The 19,135-nt window shown below is 37.8% G+C and overlaps 2 protein-coding genes across 4 annotated transcripts in view; both read left to right on the top strand.

Annotated features, from left to right (window-relative positions):
* The window catches only part of LOC129755350 (tetratricopeptide repeat protein 39C-like), a 197,471-nt gene that overhangs the window by 82,991 nt on the left and 95,345 nt on the right, over window positions 1-19,135 (top strand). The window lies entirely within an intron of this gene.
* Window positions 1,907-13,690, top strand: LOC129755358 (solute carrier family 35 member G1-like). Its single transcript, XM_055751804.1, has 3 exons — window positions 1,907-2,168; window positions 2,656-3,096; window positions 11,669-13,690. Exons 2-3 carry the CDS (start codon window positions 2,891-2,893, stop codon window positions 12,522-12,524), a joined length of 1,062 nt encoding a protein of 353 aa, XP_055607779.1. The 5' UTR covers window positions 1,907-2,168; window positions 2,656-2,890; the 3' UTR covers window positions 12,525-13,690.

Genomic DNA, 19,135 nt, shown 5'->3' with positions numbered 1-19,135 from the left:
GCAAAACTGCACTGGGAAAAAACTTCTCATAGTTTGTAAACGTTTTAAAGAAATTAAAATTTAAGAAATTTTTAAATCGATTCAACATTTTCAAGAATACTTCAAATCGGGTTGATTGATTTTTAATGCCTAATGGTTGAATAACTCTAAAAATTATAGAAAATTTCCCCATCCAAAACAAAAATAAACACAAGATTGACAGAAATGACAAAAAATGATAAATCACAAAAATGACATAAATGATAAATCACAAAAATGACAAAAATGACAGAAATGGCAAAATAGACAAAAATGACAAAAAAGACAAAAATGACCAAAATGACAAAAATGACAAAAATGACAAAAATGACAAAAATGACAAAAATGACAAAAATGACAAAAATGACAAAAATGACAAAAATGACAAAAATGACAAAAATGACAAAAATGACAAAAATGACAAAAATGACAAAAATGACAAAAATGACAAAAATGACAAAAATGACAAAAATGACAAAAATGACAAAAATGACAAAAATGACAAAAATGACAAAAATGACAAAAATGACAAAAATGACAAAAATGACAAAAAATCAAAAAAATGACAAAAATGACAAAATTGACAAAAATGACAAAAAATGACAAAAATGGCAAATATGACAAAAATGATAAAAATGACAAAAATGACAAGATGACAAGATGACAAAAATGACAAAAATGATAAATCACGAAAATGACAAAAATGACAAAAATTACAAACTTGACAAACTTGACAAAAAATCACAAAACTCACAAAAATGACAAACACGACAAAAACGACAAAAATTACGAAAATGACGAGAATAACAAAAACGAAGTAATTGATAAACTGACAAACACATAAAAAAGTCAAAAATTACAAAATTTACAAAAATAACAAACACTTAAAATATGACAAATGTGTAAAATTGTTTACTAAATTTATAAAATTTACATAATAAATAAATCAGATCTAAGTTTAAATATTTGAAAACTAACAAAATTAAACCATGAGTACAGAATATCGGCACCATATCTTGCATTTTAAAGTCTTTTGGCATAAAACATCGGTTTTCTCGATTTCAGTTAACTTGATTTTTTTTTCAAGAAAATTACGATAATCAGATGCTTTGAAAACCAACCGTGACAAACAAACATGCGTTTGGCAGAACGGTACTGAAGTGTTCACAATGCCTCAGTGTTCAAAACCAGAGGAGAAACAAGCACGGACTTATTTTTGAATAAACAGTGTGTAGAGAACACTAGTAAATGACATAAAAAATACATTGGGAAAATATGTAGGTTGGAAAGGTATTTAGAAAAATCAATGAATAGAAAATGAAAGAAAGAAATCGGAAAGACAGTGAGCGAAGTTTGAATTGAGATGCAAAAATAAAATGAATTACAGGTACAGTTCGAACGTAACTAACATGTACCGTTAGAAATGAGTACAGTTTATGTGGAAAAGAGATGGCAAAAAATAATAACGGTGTTTACTGAAACTGATAGCTAATGAAAAAAGGAGTGAAAATGAAATAGGAGATAGATAGCATGAGGAAAATGTTCTTGATAGACTTAGGAGGCTTTGAAAATAAAAGATCAGATTTAAGGCGTTTGTTGACACGAAAAGTTGTGTTTTCAATAATCGGAAGAAAACTCTTTAATTCATAGTTTTAATATTTAGGCAAATTCACTACACAGTGAATTAAGGACAAATTTTTTAAATTAAAAAAGAAACTAATTTTGACTTTGATGTTGAGATCGTAAGTTTAATAAAAAAACACAAATAATTCCGAAAATAAAACTAAACCGCTGCCGATTTTTGTGTACATCCCTACAACATTTTGCTTCATGGGTCACCACCCCCTGGCGGGGGGTTCGCTGAAAAGAGAGAAGGCGAGTTGGAAAATCAGGATCAAATCGGGAAAATCGGTAGGAAAATCGTCTGCACAAATTTTATTCAACTTTACGACAAAAGCTAGTGGCTTTCCGGTGAAATTTGTTCACAATCGGTAGCAACGGCGATTCTCCACCGGGAAACGTTCGAGTTTGGTGAACTGGACCGTTGCAGGGCGGTCATTCTCCCGATTAAAATAGCACCAGTATCATCATCTTAACCCGTGTCACAATCACCCAGCACAAGGTGCAGGAAAAATGCGACCCAAAAAAAGGTAAGCGCACGCATTGTCAACTAGTTTGGGTTAATGTACTATCAATGGATATTTTGAATGTTTTGTTCCTTTAACTTACACGCACACGTGATCTTGTCCGTTACTTGAGTGAGATATGACATATTTGTTGGTTTGTAATTTTTGGTTTAAACCTAAAAGTTGAATTCATATTTAGTTTTATCTGGGCTCTTTTCTTCAAATGTTATAAAACGTATCTACATACCAATATTTGGTGAACTTTCAAGAAGAATATAATCAATTATGTTTTTATTTCATTTTCTTATGTCTTAATTGTGGCTGACTTTCTTTCCTGAACCACTTGTTTCGAATGCAACTTCTGGGCACAATTTGTAAACTAATAATAATCGTTCTGTGTCACACTTTCGCCACCAGTTATCTGAGCTGGAAAATGTGAAAACTAATGCAATTAATTCGCAGTTTCACCTTTCTGTTTTTCATGTCTACCCGTTTCGTTTTCCTTTTGCAGTCAAAGAAGCAGCAGCGAATCGTAGCCAGTAGTAGAAACATTAACGAAACCAGGGCCGTTTAAATGGTGAACCTGCCAATGCAACGTCGTCGTATCGTAGCCAACAGCAATAACTACTACTTTGCCCGGGTACAACAAATCACAGTGCGAAAGTTTCGTTACCAATTAGTTGCAGTGGTGTCGCTAGGTGTCCACCTCCTGTAGCTAGACAAGGGCTAGATCTTTCCCAGGAACCATGCCGGAACACCTGGAACTTCAGCAGCTGGTCGGCGGGGTGCTACAGGGTGGCGTCGGCCATCGATCCTGGATCGGTTGGCTGCAGTGTTCCTGTCCCTATCTGGGTATCATCCTGGCCACCGTCTCGTCGCTGTTCTTTTCATTGTGTTCCGTCATTGTGAAGGGGTTGGTCGAGGTGAATCCCATCGAGTTGGCAACGTTTAGGTAAGTGTAGCTTATACTTTAATGAAGAATTTACTCACAAGTTTTTATGTTTGTTAATAAGTTTATCGATCTTATCGGTGAAAAGTGATGGCCTTTTTAGTAAGAACATTTCAAGATAATGAAATTTAAGAGACGGATAGAAAGTTAGAAGAAATGAAAGGTGATGAAAATGAGCGAGTAGGATAAGATATATTGGGTATATTGCCTCGAAAAATTGCAAAGAATTGCTCTATTATCTACAACGGGGGCTATGCGTAGCACTCCCACCAAGGCACCTTTTTCATTCATTTTTGTACACTTTCTGATGCATTGTCATTTGTTATAATGATTTTTTTTTAATCATTTTGCCTGATTTGATGGGAAATCAGGGTGATTGCGACTATTTTCGTAAGCTGAACGCTGAGCGATGTACACCACTCTATTCAGCGACAAATTTCACACATTATCACCTAGTTTTGCATTTTTTATGTGAATTGCTCGATTGTGACAGTGAAATTTATGCACAAATTTGAAAAAAAGTTAGGGGAAGTTGGGGCTATTAAGCCGTCTATATTCAATCTAGTGCAAAAAAGCGACACGATCAGCTTAAAGGATGAATAAATCTATCGAAAATGATATTCAATCAACGGAACACATATTGGTCCAAATAATACTTAAAATTAATTTAAAAACAGCACTAAGTCTAATTACAGGATCCTCAATACACTTTAAACTTTACTTCGGAAAACATCTCTCGATACGTCCAAGTCGAAGTGCTCAGAAAAATTGTTGAATATTTTCATAACACCGATGATAGCGCTATTAGCTCCATAATTGTTCAATCGAATGGGAACATACAATCGAACACTTGCCAAGGGCGAATCGCAAGAAGCGACGCTATATAGCCTCGATCCGTTCGGCCGCATTCTGGTAGTAGGGACACCAAACAGCTGATGCATATTCAAGGATAGAGAGAACAGTACTGCAATACAAACTTTTCATGCTATACATATCCTTGAAGTCCTTGGACACTCGAAATAAGAATCCTAGACTTCTCGAGGCTTTGTCGACAACGTAGTTTGTGTGTGTCCTGAATTCCAGCTTCCGCTCTAGAATTATGCCCAAATAATCTATGTGTTCTACGCGTGCGATTGGCTCATCTCCGAGGAAGTACTCAGCGGAAAAAGGCTGCTGATATGACTGCACATTTACTGCGATTTAAAGGCAGGCAGTTTACATCACACCAATGTGCGAAGAGGTTAAATTGATTTTGTAGGAAATCAATATCGTCCTGGCCGTTGATGTTGTAAAATAGTTTTAGGTCGTCAGCATAGCTTTGGGCTTTCGAGGAGTGAGAGCGCATCGTTGAAGTAGATTAAGAAGATAATCGGCCCTAACTGGCTTCCCTGAGGCACACCAGAAGAAGCAGAGAATTGTCTGGAGAAAGAGTCCCCCGTGCGAACGGTTACTTCACGCCCAATTAGGTAGTTCCGGAACCAGTGAAGAAGAGTTTCACAGAAACCCAGGCGTTCGAGCTTTCCAATGGTAGTATCGTGGTTGACTTTGTCGATTGCCGCAGACAAATTGGTGTAAATAGCGTCGGTTTGAGACTTCACAGCAAACTTTCATGCACGTAAGAAGTAAACCTCAGAAGATTAGTTATCGTGGAGCGCATAGGCATGATCGTCGGAAAAAATATTCTTAAAGGACAAGAAAATTGAATCTAAGACCACCAATTCGAATAGTTTGGTTAATGCGCATAGTGCCGTGATTCCCCGGTAGTTGTTGACATCTCTCCTGGTATCTTTTTTATACACCGGAAACATGTAAGCCTCCTTCCACCGTGAGGGGAAGGTAGCTCTGTCAAGCGACGCTTGGAAAACAAGCCTAAAAGGGATCAGTAAAACAGGCATGAAACGTTTAATAAAAGTAGCAGGTATTCCGTCCGGACCCGTAGAGAAAGAATTTTTGAGTTGAGCTGCTGCTTTTGAGATAACTGCATCCTTAACCACAATTTTGTTGATAGAGAAGCCTAGTGGCGAATCTTCAACTCAAACGTCAAATCCGTATTGCTGTACGGGTGTGAAACTTGGTGCACATATGCGGTGACGACGCGAAAACTGCAAGTTTTTGTGAATCGCTGCCTGCGGAACATCATCCGCGCTTGGTGGCCTGGCAACTGGATCTCAAACGTTGAACTTCATCGCCGGTGTCATCAAAAGGCGCTAGAAATCGAGATTCGGGAACGTAAGTGGAGATGGATTGGGCACACGCTGCGAAGAGATGAAAACGAGATTTGCAGAGAGGCGCTTGACTGGAATCCAAATGGGCATCGAAGAAGAGGCAGGCTCAAAAGCTCGTGGCGGCGAAGTCTAGCCGCTGAAATCCGCACAGTTGACAAGAACCTTGGCTGGCAGCAAGTGAAGACGCTGGCTCCGGATCGCCAGCAGTGGAGATCTTTTATCTCAGCCCTATGCGCCGGTCAATCGGCCCTGGACCCTTAGGTAGGTAGGTTGGTAGGTAGGTAGTGGCGCAATATTCCTGACTGCACTGTCCAAATGTTCAGGGGATGTCGACGCTGTATTATAGATAGACGAGAATTTTTCGGCAAGGAGATCACAGACTCCACGATCAGAGTTGAGTTCGCCGTATTATCATCCAGAAACATTTGGGTAATTGGCAGACCAGGTTCACATGTTTCCAAACACATTTAACATGTTTCCAAAACGATTTTGGTCTGGACCTGAGATCACACTGAACTCGAGCTAGATAGTTCTGGTGACAAAGTTTGCTGACTTTTTTTGTAAACAAAATTTAGTCTACAATAAATGTCCTTAGTGTAGGTAGGAGGATCTTGATTTGTTATAATTTCTAAGGGCACATCTCTTTGCCGTCTTTAGTAGTCGTAGTTCAGTCGTGATCACAGGAGTCCGTTTATTCTTTTCAGTAGTGTGTTTTGGTACGTGACGATCGATAACATAATTCAAGATGTGCGAGAAGGTTTCGGCCGCAGCGTTAGGATCAGATAAGTCGAGCTCAGATTTCCAGTCGATGGAAGCCAGGGTACGAGAAATCTCGTCAAAGTCGGCTTTCTTATGCCATATTCGTTTTCATCTTGGTGGTGCACCGGTAGTGCACCAAGTGCTGTCAAAGCGTTTTTTTTATATGAAGTTGACAGCAGTTGGTGCACAACCATCTTTCCACCAGATGAAAACGAATATGGCATTAAAGTCAAGATAGAAGGGTGCTAATTTTGCGAGAGGAGCAAGTCTAGTGACATCGAGCGAGACCAATAAAGCAGGATGATGGTGTACCGCTTGAACGTACGGAGCAGGGCAGGAGCCAAAACAACGGACGGTACACGAGTCCCATCGATGGCAAAGCAGAGATCCAACATACGACATACGACCGTTTTCGTTTGTCACGCTGTTAATCTGCCGCAAAGGCGCTGTACTTAGGAGTCTAAATAGTATGACATTCGATAGGGTGAAAAAGTTGAGCGTACTGGGGCCGGTTAGAGAAAGTTACCATCAAGGATGAAAAAATTCGCTTATGATAGTTCATTCATTCGGCATTGCAATCGGTAGTGTTTATTCTGGTGTGTGATTTTTTTTTCCTTTCCCGATTGCTTTGATTGGCAGTTAGAACTGAACGCGTTCACCACGGATTGCAAATTGATTTAACCACAGAGAACAGACATACAAGCTCGAACAATAAATCGTCAAAAAAGTGTGTAAAATTTCAAATGCTATCACCAAAAAAATACGTTAGAAATTGACTACGAACAGTGCCATCTATTGCGCCGTTCCAAAGTTACAAATCAACTTTAAAGCACTGACCATACTGACTGGACACTCGATTTTGATTGTTGGATAATTTTTCCAACAGTACGCAATATCTATTCCAGAGTGCGCATCGATCGATTCGAAGAAATGCTATCCCAGTTAGGAAATGCCACCCAACTTTAAAAAAAAAACACGCAATTTCTACGATAAAATCGTGCTAAACAGGACCATTTTTCCTACAGGGCATTTCTTGTCAAACTTTTCAGGTTCGCCACCTGCCGTCGGTATTGCGAACCTGCCAAATCTGACAACAAAAAATTAGACAGAAAATGGTTGAATTTTTGTTCTAAGTGTCATATGTCAGTGTGGTCAGTGTTTAAAGTGCCCAGTTTTCGAAAAGACGAAATCGTATATGAACTCATAAAAAATGAGTCCAATGTCTCAGTAAAATGGACGGCTTTAATTTATTGCTAAATAAATGAAATCAGAATTACTTTTAACTGGGAGGAATTTCACTTTCTTTATTTTTGCACTACTATGACAGTTAAGATAACTAACAGCTTTGGTATAAGTTTTCTCACTACTTGAACAGTAATTTATGTTAGAAAATGTATCTCCTATGTCCAGTCAAATACAAGAACATTCTTGACGATCAGTCTCACCCAGCAGTACTGATTCTAGGCATCACAAAGCGGATTACTTTCACATATAACTTTAGCATTCAGCTGTTTTAAACTTTGTATTTCTAACAAATTTGATGAAAAAAGATAATAACTTTTATGATTATTTTTTTATGCAACATGATGGACGTATAACGAAACTTCAATAGCCACTATCTTGAAGCATGCTAAGCAGCTCATACGACCTATAGAAAACTGACTGAAACTTAGTCAGCTTTGTTTTGACAGTTCTCTTTGGTGTGTTTGAAGACATCCAACCAATAATCGAAAATTGGTTCAAAAAGGGTGTTGGAATTTTTACACAAGTTTTGTGGGCTAGCTTGTATGTCTGTTCTCTGTGATTTAACTTCGATGAGATTATTTCCATGCTTGGTTACCATGGTTGGAGCACCACTTTCAACCGGGCAAATTGAAGTCACCAATCACTAGAATGTCATCTTCGAGTGCACAGAGAAAGCTAACTTTAGATAAGCAGCGCAGAAAAGACACAGTTAGGGCAACATCTCTCGTGCGGTCAGGAGGCAGATACAGTACGCAGGCATAAAGTTTACGGTCACCAAGATCAATGCGGATCAACACAACCCCGCAACGCTGGGAGATCTGACTTAACGGCAATCAACACTCCGCCACCGGTGGTCTTTTTGCTATAACGTGAACTGCGATCGCAACGAAACACTAAATAGTCAGGTCCAAATATCTGACTCAAAAGAGTACGGTCGTTCAGCCATGTTTCCGTTAAGGCGACAACGTCGTAACAGCACATGAGCTTGCGAGCAGATAGTTTGCTAGACACGAGTTCATACCTCCGACGTTCTGGTAGTACAAGGTTATTCTGTCAAAAGTTTCCAAGGCAGAGCAAGATCCCTGACCACTGGAAAAAAGAGTACCATTTGCCTGAGTCCACAGGCTGGAGAACCCCCACGCCCGAGTCGAAGTGGCGCTGGGACCTTTTACCTGATACGTTGCGTCCTGGTGCTGAAGGCCTTCTACAAGTTGCTACAGGTTCGGAAAAGAGCGTGCCGAAGAACTAGTGATCGTAACACGTTGATAGGCTCGCAGTGCACTTGAAAGGGAGAGTTCATCACGAGGAGGAAGGCCAACATAAAATGGATACTTGCCGGTAGTTGCAGCTGGAGAACCTCGTCGCAAAAATCGAACTCAGGGCCGGGACGACTGATGACGCTGGCAGGAATCAGCGCGATCGGAGGTCTCCGAAGTGCCTTGATTGTTGCGTCCTGGTGAAGAAGCCCACGAAGAAGCTGTAGTACGATCGTACTCGAAGGCATGCAGCAGGTGAATCAGGTCAGAGCATGCCATGTCTGAGCAGCTGCAAACCAAAACGTCACGACGCGATAGGAAGGTTCTAAAACAACGTTTGTAAATGCTTGCCTGAGGATGCAGGCTGAAGAACCTCATCACAACAATCGAACTCAGGGCCGGGACGACTAATGACGTTGGCCGGAATCAGCGCGACTGAGTCGAAGTGCTCTGAGGTCTCCAAAATGCCCATTTCGTTGCGTCCCGGTGAAGAACCATTGTCGGTTTTTTTTTAGTTGGTAACCACAGGTGGTAAATCCCGGTTTACGGATTGTATTCCAAGGCACGGCGAGCCACCGCGTCTCCCCAGTTTGCTACTCTGGGTACAATGGGAAGACTCCGTGTATACCCCCTACTCCCTAAACTCCACCTGGGGCCGCAGACCTGGTTCCCACCTCGAACTGTGTTGTACACTATGCTTCATGCATAGTGTGCATAGTAGTGCTAATGCGCTCCAAGGCAATACTCATTTACGAGACCACTTTCAGCAGAACCTCTCATCCTTACGACTCGACGCCTGAACTCTCCTCTAACGACTTAAGAACCGACATCTCCTCGCAATGACTCGAGATTCCCACACAAACCTCTCCTCTTCGCGACTTGAGGCCTGATCTCTCCTCTAACGACTTGAGATCCGACCCCTCCTCGCATCGACTCGAGGTTTACCTCTCCTCTGCACGATTCAAGGCCCGATCTGTATGCACATTTTGGAGTCCCATGTGGCCACCGTACGCGAGTTCGTCTTGGTATGTGGCGATTATAACCAACCTCGTTTGTTGTGGGAGGCGAGTGATGCAGGTGCGAAACTCTTGAATGTTACACCTATCAGTGCTTCCGCCGCCTCATTGATTGATCGATGGAATGAATTCGATCAATCTGAATCAATTCAACGCTATCAGCAATCATCTCGGACGGATACTGGATCTTGTTTTTGGCTCAAGTGCGAAACTAATTGTAATTAGAAATGCTCCCGATGTACTCGTACCGATAGACTTGCATCACCCTATCGTCTTCGATTTACCTGCTGCTATGTCTACCAATTACGGTTCTCGAAACACCTCCGAACCTAGGAATAGGCCTTCAAATTTCCGGAAAACGGACTTTTCGTTGCTCTTTCAATACTTGAACAGTGTTGACTGGGATACAGTTTTCGGAGACTCATCAGTTGATGCTATGACTGAATCGTTCTGCAACTTGATCTGTACCTGGTTGAATTCGCACGTTCCCAAATTTAAAGCGCCTATGACACCCGCTTGGAGCACGCCCACCTTGAGGCAACTACGACGGGAAAAAAAAATCTTTGTCTTCGCAGACTGAGAAAAAATCGAACAGAGGATTTTCAACAACAGTTCAAAGCAGCAAGCGTCGCTTACCGTAGACTAAACGCATCGTTGTATAAGCTCCACGTCCTACGCTTACAATCTAGTTTACGCAGTAATCCGCGAAGTTTTTGGACTTTCGTAAAGTCAAAACGTAAAACGAGCTGTTTACCTACTTCCGTTTTCTACAATGATGCTGTTGGTAACTCCCCAGATATCTGTTGCAACTTATTTGCAGATCATTTCCGATCGGTGTTTTCAGACACTGTTTCTTCTGAAACTGAGTGCAGCGAAGCCAATTATCATGTCCCAGTCGATGCCATCGAACTTAATACTTTTGTGATAAACCAAAAGCTAATTGTCCACGCCGCGAGGAAATTGAAACCCTCATTCGCTTCTGGACATGATGGAATTCCAGCTGTAATTTACTGCCGCTGCATCGAAACTCTTTCAATGCCTCTAGCACGAATTTTCAACAGATCTTTTCAGCAACGTAAATTTCCTGAAAAATGGAAAAATTCGTGTATGTTTCCGGTTATTTTTCAACGATTTGATTACCAGTTTGGATGATGGAACTAAGATAGCATATGCTGATGATTTGAAAATATATATGCCAATAGAATGCACCGAGGATTGTGCTCACCTCCAATCGCTGCTCGATCATTTTGGTGAATGGTGTAGACTGAATAAGCTTTCGGTTAGTGTCCCGACGTGCCATGTTATAACCTTCCATCGAAAAAAATCACCAATTCTACATAATTATACTATCGATGATCAGCATATAAACAGGGTAGTGGGAGTTGATGATCTAGGTGTTACTCTCGATGCACAGCTCACGTTCTACAGCTATCGAACAACCGTCATAAATAAAGCCAATCGACAACTTGGTTTTATTTCAAAAGTAGCGCGAGAATTCACTGACCCGTTGTGCTTGAAGTCGCTGTACTGTGCACTCGTCCGGTCCATAATAGAACATGCTGCGATTGTCTGGGCCCCCTACCAGCTGTGTTGGATCTTATGAATTGAGCGCATACAAAATCGTTTTATAAGATTCGCCCTACGACATCTACCATGGCACCATCCTGAGGATCTTCCAGCTTATTCTAACCGTTGCCAGCTTTTGGGTATTGACACACTGGAACGCCGCCGAAGGATTCAATAGGCATCATTCGTCGCTAAAGTATTGAACGGTGACCACACTTGCTGGAAATGATAAGCTTTAGTGCACCATCAAGGACCTTTCGATCCCACTCGTTGTTGGCAAATCAAGTCCACCGAACATCCTACGGCTATAATGAGCCATTGAGTGCGATGATGCGAGTATTCCAGGATGCTGAGCATTTGCATCAATTCGTCGTGTTCGCCAGTCCAGTCTATTTAATTATATTTGATTGATGTTTGTACTATATTTAAATTCATTGAAACAACAATGTTCGATGAATAAATATAATAATAATAATAATATAATATTTTGAAAATGCATCTTTCGCAGATTCATCGGGGTGCTGCTTCCATCGATTCCGATCGCCATCTACAAGGAGGAGAGCTTTTTCCCGCGGGGCAAGCGGATCATCCTGGTGCTGCGATGCTTCGTGGGCACCACCGGTCTGATGCTCAGCTTCTACGCCTTCCGGCACATGCCCCTGGCCGACGCTTCGGTAATCATTTTCTCGACGCCGGTATTTGTGGCCATCTTTGCGCGGCTGTTTTTGCGAGAATCCTGCGGAATATTCAACGTGATAACGATTGTGTTGACGTTGATCGGGGTGGTTCTGATCACTCGGCCACCGTTTCTGTTTGAGGAAGGGAGTAGTAGCAGTGGGGGTTCGAGTGGGTTAGCTGAGGAGCAGACCATCGAGTCCAACTATGACGTGTGGGGCCCGGTGGCCGCCCTTTCGTCCACCCTTTTCGGTGCCAATGCTTATGTTTTGCTACGAGCGTTGAAAGGATTACACTTTTCCGTAATAATGACCAACTTCGGTGCGTTTGCACTTGTTTATACGCTGATCGTTTGCTACTATCTGGGGGCCCTATGCTGGCCCCTTTGCGGATCGGACCGTATGCTGGTAATTGCGCTAGCTTTATTCAGCTTCGGTGGACAAATTCTGCTAACTCTGGCGCTCCAGTACGAACAGGCCGGCCCGGTGGCGATTGCTCGATCCGCGGACATCGTGTTCGCCTTCATCTGGCAGATCATGTTCTTCAAGGAAACGCCGAACGTCTACTCGGTTCTCGGAGCCCTGCTAGTAGTAAGCTCCGTTGTCCTGTCCGGGATGCGCAAGTGGGCCCTCGCCCTGCCCAGGGATTCGGATTTGAGAAAAAGATTGAAATTTCTTTTCCTAGAGTAAGAGGTAAGGACCCCCTAGCACGCAGCCACTAAATAAGTGTAGTATTGTCATTATAAATTTGCCCCGCCCCATACTAGCCTATATAAAAAAAAAACAAGAAAAAAAAGTAAACATTGTTTAACGGAACAAAGTGTATTCATACGGAATCAAACAAACCCTATTGCTATCTACTATCCACAGAACTTAAAATGTAATTTTAAGCTTAGGATTATTTTTATACTTGAAGACAAGAAAATAGTTAATACAGCAGTATTATCGATTACAAGAGGTTAGCGGAGGCAAAGTTTAAATCCAAAGAAGCTGTTAAGTATGTGCATGGTTCTCTTACGGAACCTGAAAAAACTAGTCAGGCGTAAAAGTGATTGATTATTGTTGACACGATTAGGCGAAGATCGACATTACTTATATATTGCGAAAGGAATTTCAGCATAGTAGAATTTATTGCGTCTCTGGGTTCGGGTGAACAGTTTCGATGTTTTAAATCTGTGTTTAATTTTTAGAATTTTAAGTTTTCATTCACTATTTTATATTAAATGTATCTGAATCAGATAAGAAGATTCAAAACTTGAAACCTTTTGACCTTGCCCAGAACCATCATATTGCTTTACTACCCTCTAGGGATAACACACATAAAAAAACAACAAAGAAATGAAGGCTACCAGATAAAAAAAACTCATATTGATCTCTTTTTGAAGTATTTTTTACTCCCTAAATATAATGCCTACACATAATTAAAAAGAAGTAAAACTCTCGCCCTAAAAACCCTTATCACCGTGTTATCGACCAAAAAACGCATTGTGAACTTGTTAGGATTTAAGCCAACGGCAGCGATTATGTAAGATTCTCCTACCCACTTTTTGCCCGTTTTATCTCTATCTCTCAGACGAAAGCTTATTCTCCGGTATCAATCAACCAGGTGTCTATAGTTATAACGATGTTGGGCGAAAAAAAACCATTCATCATTAGTTTAATTTTGTAACGAATAGTAGATATTTGAATTTCCATTTCCCGAGTTTTTTTAATAGCAGCATAACGACAGACTATTTCGGTTTTTCTTGTAGAAACGTACTTCGTAGAAAAAAAAACCAGCAAAATTCATCCCCTTAGATAGAATTTCACATAAAAAAAAAAGAAAAGAAGTTTAAAAGACAAAACTAATTTAACTCGAATTGTGCCACACTTGCTTGAAACAAAACAAAAAATGAAAAAAAGGAAGAAATCAAAATCAATCCGAACTAAATGTTGCTAGTTGTTGCTTGTTACTGGTTTATTTTTCTGCATTTGAATTTTAAAACTCAACTCTAAATTTTCAATTCAATTGATTAAAATTCTAAACAATAAAATCTGAATTCTGAATCTGAATTCTGAATCTGAATTCTGAATCTGAATTCTGAATCTGAATTCTGAATCTGAATTCTGAATCTGAATTCTGAATCTGAATTCTGAATCTGAATTCTGAATCTGAATTCTGAATCTGAATTCTGAATCTGAATTCTGAATCTGAATTCTGAATCTGAATTCTGAATCTGAATTCTGAATCTGAATTCTGAATCTGAATTCTGAATCTGAATTCTGAATCTGAATTCTGAATCTGAATTCTGAATCTGAATTCTGAATCTGAATTCTGAATCTGAATTCTGAATCTGAATTCTGAATCTGAATTCTGAATCTGAATTCTGAATCCGAATTCTGAATCTGAATTCTGAATCTGAATTCTGAATCTGAATTCTGAATCTGAATTCTGAATCTGAATTCTGAATCTGAATTCTGAATCTGAATTCTGAATCTGAACTCTGAATCTGAATTCTGAATCTGATTTCTGAATCTGAATTCTGAATTTGAATTCGGAATCTGAAATCTGAATCTGAATTCTGAATCTGAATTCTGAATCTGAATCTGAATTCTAAATCTGAATTCTGAATCTGAATTCTGAATCTGAATTCTGAATCTGAATTCTGAATCTGAATTCTGAATCTGAATTCTGAATCTGAATTCTGAATCTGAATTCTGAATCTGAATTCTGAATCTGAATTCTGAATCTGAATTCTGAATCTGAATTCTGAATCTGAATTCTGAATCTGAATTCTGAATCTGAATTCTGAATCTGAATTCTTAATCTGAATTTTGAATCTGAATTCTGAATCTGAATTCTGAATCTGAATTCTGAATCTGAATTCTGAATCTGAATTCTGAATTCTGAATCTGAATTCTGAATCTGAATTCTGAATCTGAATTCTGAATCTGAATTCTGAATCTGAATTCTGAATCTGAATTCTGAATCTGAATTCTGATTCTGAATTCTGAATCTGAATTCTGAATCTGAATTCTGAATCTGAATTCTGAATCTGAATTCTGAATCTGAATTCTGAATCTGAATTCTGAATCTGAATTCTGAATCTGAATTCTGAATCTGAATTCTGAATCTGAATTCTGAATCTGAATTCTGAATCTGAATTCTGAATCTGAATTCTGAATCTGAATTCTGAAACTGAATTCTGAATCTTAATTCTGAATCTGAATTCTGAATCTGAATTTTGAATCTGAATTCTGAATCTGAATTTTGAATCTGAATTCTGAATCTGAATTCTGAATCTGAATTCTGAATCTGATTTCTGAATCTGAATTCTGAATTTGAATTCGGAATCTGAAATCTGAATCTGAAATCTGAATCTGAATTCTGAATCTGAATTCTGAATCTGAATCTGAATTCTAAATCTGAATTCTGAATCTGAATTCTGAATCTGAATTCTGAATCTGAATTCTGAATCTGAATTCTGAATCTGAATTCTGAATCTGAATTCTGAATCTGAATTCTGAATCTGAATTCTGAATCTGAATTCTGAATCTGAATTCTGATTCTGAATTCTGAATCTGAATTCTGAATCTGAATTCTGAATCTGAATTCTGAATCTGAATTCTGAATCTGAATTCTGAATCTGAATTCTGAATCTGAATTCTGAATCTGAATTCTGAATCTGAATTCTGAATCTGAACTCTGAATCTGAATTCTGAATCTGATTTCTGAATCTGAATTCTGAATTTGAATTCGGAATCTGAAATCTGAATCTGAATTCTGAATCTGAATTCTGAATCTGAATTCTGAATCTGAATCTGAATTCTAAATCTGAATTCTGAATCTGAATTCTGAATCTGAATTCTGAATCTGAATTCTGAATCTGAATTCTGAATCTGAATTCTGAATCTGAATTCTGAATCTGAATTCTGAATCTGAATTCTGAATCTGAATTCTGAATCTGAATTCTGAATCTGAATTCTGAATCTGAATTCTGAATCTGAATTCTTAATCTGAATTTTGAATCTGAATTCTGAATCTGAATTCTGAATCTGAATTCTGAATCTGAATTCTGAATCTGAATTCTGAATTCTGAATCTGAATTCTGAATCTGAATTCTAAATCTGAATTCTGAATTTGAATTCTGAATCTGAATTCTGAATCTGAATTCTGAATCTGAACTCTGAATCTGAATTCTGAATCTGAATTCTGAATCTGAATTCTGAATCTGAATTCTGAATCTGAATTCTGAATCTGAATTCTGAATCTGAATTCTGAATCTGAATTCTGAATCTGAATTCTGAATCTGAATTCTGAATCTGAATTCTGAATCTGAATTCTGAATCTGAATTCTGAATCTGAATTCTGAATCTGAATTCTGAATCTGAATTCTGAATCTGAATTCTGAATCTGAATTCTGAATCTGAATTCTGAATCTGAATTCTGAATCTGAATTCTGAATCTGAATTCTGAATCTGAATTCTGAATCTGAATTCTGAATCTGAATTCTGAATCTGAATTCTGAATCTGAATTCTGAATCTGAATTCTGAATCTGAATTCTGAATCTGAATTCTGAATCTGAATTCTGAATCTGAATTCTGAATCTGAATTCTGAATCTGAATTCTGAATCTGAATTCTGATCCGAATTCTGAATCTGAATTCTTAATCCGTATTCTGGAACTGAATTCTGAAGTACTTTTCTGATTTTGAATTTTAATATCGAATCTGAGTTTGTATCCTGAGTTAGATTTTCTGGATCGAATTTCGACACACATTCCTTTCATCAATTTAGGTGCAAACATTAATACATAAGTATAACAATTTAGCAGCAGTGCACCCAGTTTGTTAATTATTACTAAGCTCGTGTCTTATTGCCTCTCCTTTAGCTAGTCTGTTCTTAACAAATTCGTTTATTGATATTGTTTTTTTTTAACAAGTACAGTTTGATCACATTTAGTGCTACTCCAGTAGAAGAAGCTTTGCTTCGTCATAATTAAACATTGTTGCCTAGTTAGATTTTTTTATCGCAATATTTAGTTTTTAATATTTTATTCAGTTAAGCTCCTCACTCTTGTTAGGTGTGGTATATTTATAGTATGTCTTTAAAACAAAAAAAAAACAACAAACAAACCAAGAAATGGTAAATAAAAAAGAAAAACGTTACTATCAAGTTAAGTCTTAAGATAAGACAGAATGGGGAAAACCGAAAAAATAGCAGAAAAGATAAAGTTACAGTGTCGCAAAATAAGTTTCAAATGAAAGGCAAATGTAAACTCGTAAAAATCCAAAAAAAAAGTCGTGGACGACAAACAACCAAGCTTAGTCGAAGTATGATTGTAAATTGTAAAACGATACAAAATAAACTATCCGATATTCTGGGAAATCTTATTGATCATCAATCCAACTTGAACAGGGCTCCTGTTTACGGTGTTTTGTTTTCTCTCTTAAATTCCATAGAAAGTAGTGAGAAATTGTCATCAAATAAAAAAAAAGAGACGTGATTGTTTATTGCAAACATTGTTTTGGGTTTATTAGGTTCTGTTAGGTTGCTTCAACTTGTTTGTTTTTTTTTTGACATTATATCACATAACTTTATTGAACGCATGCGAATGTTTTAGTTATTTGTCTGAGCTATTAGATCTGAGATTAGGTAATTCAAAGTCTAACTTATGGGGTCGCTATTTGTTTAACTTGACTTCTTTTTCTCAAAATTCTTACACTTAGGATAGAAAATGTATTTTTGAGGAGCTCAAGCTCTTATTTCCAAATTTCGATCTTTTGTTAGCATAGTTTTTTTTATACAACTTTCAAATCATTTTTTTTAAATTTAGTTCAATTATTTGAGATTGTTCGTTATTTATAAATCTGCAAACATGCTCGCCTTTCTTTTATTTGCTCCTAAAGTTTTGCTTTCGTTATTAACTTTTCATAAGGCACCGGTTTTCTGTTAGCAAATTACTTGTTCTCGACTAATATTTGGAATACTTCATTAAGGTTAAAAAATGAATTTAAATAAACTGAAATTTGGAATAAAATTTAAACTCAGAATTCGAAATTAGAAGTCAAACCCTAAATTCAAAGTCTTTTTTCAATTTCAGAATTCTAACTCAGAATACGAACTTCAAATTCGAACTCCAAACATGAAATTAGAATTTCTATTCTTATTTTGAGGGATTTCCATCCTATTGGATGATTCATCCCATTAGAATTTAAACTCAAATTTAGTACTCAAATTGAAACCCGCATTCGATCTAACTTGGCATTCTAAGAGAATTCGAGTTAATACGGAAATTGATTTTTTAACTCGCACTCAAAGTCAGAATTCAGATTCGAATTCGAATTCAATCTCAAAATCGGAATTTAAAATTCAAACTTGCAATTCAAGCTCCGAGCTAAAAATAAATACACTCCAAATTCCAGTTCAGAATTCGTACTCATTATTGAAAATGCTCAAAAAAAAAATTAATATTATAAACTGATAATTATATTCGAGAGTTAAAACTTGTGATTTGAAATTCTAAATTACATTTTGGAATCAGAACATGATTTCAAAGTTGGAACTCACAATTGGAATGCATAATTAGAACCTCGGATGAGAAATTCGAACTTAGGAATCGATCTCATCTCATCATTTGATTTCAGAATCAAGGTTGCCGAAACCACAGAAAAATCTGTAGTTTCATAGAATTTGGGGCAAATTTTCATCACAGAATCTGTGTCACAGAAACAAAATTTTGGCAATATTCACAGATTTCACAGATTTTTTTAAAATTTTGTAGTGTTTTCAAAAATTTTATTTTTATGTCAATACAAATTTCGATTTCTATTGTAGATTTGAAAAATATGCTAGGGTTAGTAGAGTTAGTTGACTTTGCTCAAGTAAAATGTAAAAAAAAACTCAATTTTCGTGAATTTTCATTGAAACTTAAGGAAATAGCGTCATAGAAAAACATCACAGAATTTTTGGGTAAAATCACAGAAATTCAGATTTTTTTTTTTTTACGAAATGAAGATTTTTTTTTTCGGAAAAACTCACAGAATTTTTTTGGACAACCTAGCTCAGAATTCAAACTCGACATAAATATTCGAATTGGATCTCAAAGTTCAAACAAAAGTTTGATCTCGGATTGCTCTTGAAATTTTTATTTGTATTTTGAGCTTAGAGCACCTGCATCCAGGGTCTATTCTTGGGTCTATATTGTACAAGAATTGGATCTACGAAATTAGATCCAATCCAGTGAAAAAGCTGACAAGCCACTCGAGTTCATTTAACTGTCAAACGGTTTTGAAACTGCGTCAAATTAGGTTCAATTACC

The sequence above is a fragment of the Uranotaenia lowii genome, chromosome 3, assembly GCF_029784155.1.
Source record: "Uranotaenia lowii strain MFRU-FL chromosome 3, ASM2978415v1, whole genome shotgun sequence".
Classification (NCBI taxonomy): Eukaryota; Metazoa; Arthropoda; class Insecta; order Diptera; family Culicidae; genus Uranotaenia; species Uranotaenia lowii.
This window is presented reverse-complemented; position numbering and strand designations above follow the sequence as displayed.

Excerpts from the sequence above, each read along its gene's own strand:
- LOC129755358 (XM_055751804.1), top strand. The coding sequence starts at position 2,891 with ATGCCGGAACACCTGGAACTTCAGCAGCTGGTCGGCGGGGTGCTACAG. Across the intron at positions 3,097-11,668 it reads ATCGAGTTGGCAACGTTTAG|ATTCATCGGGGTGCTGCTTC; the intron begins GTAAGTGTAGCT and ends CATCTTTCGCAG.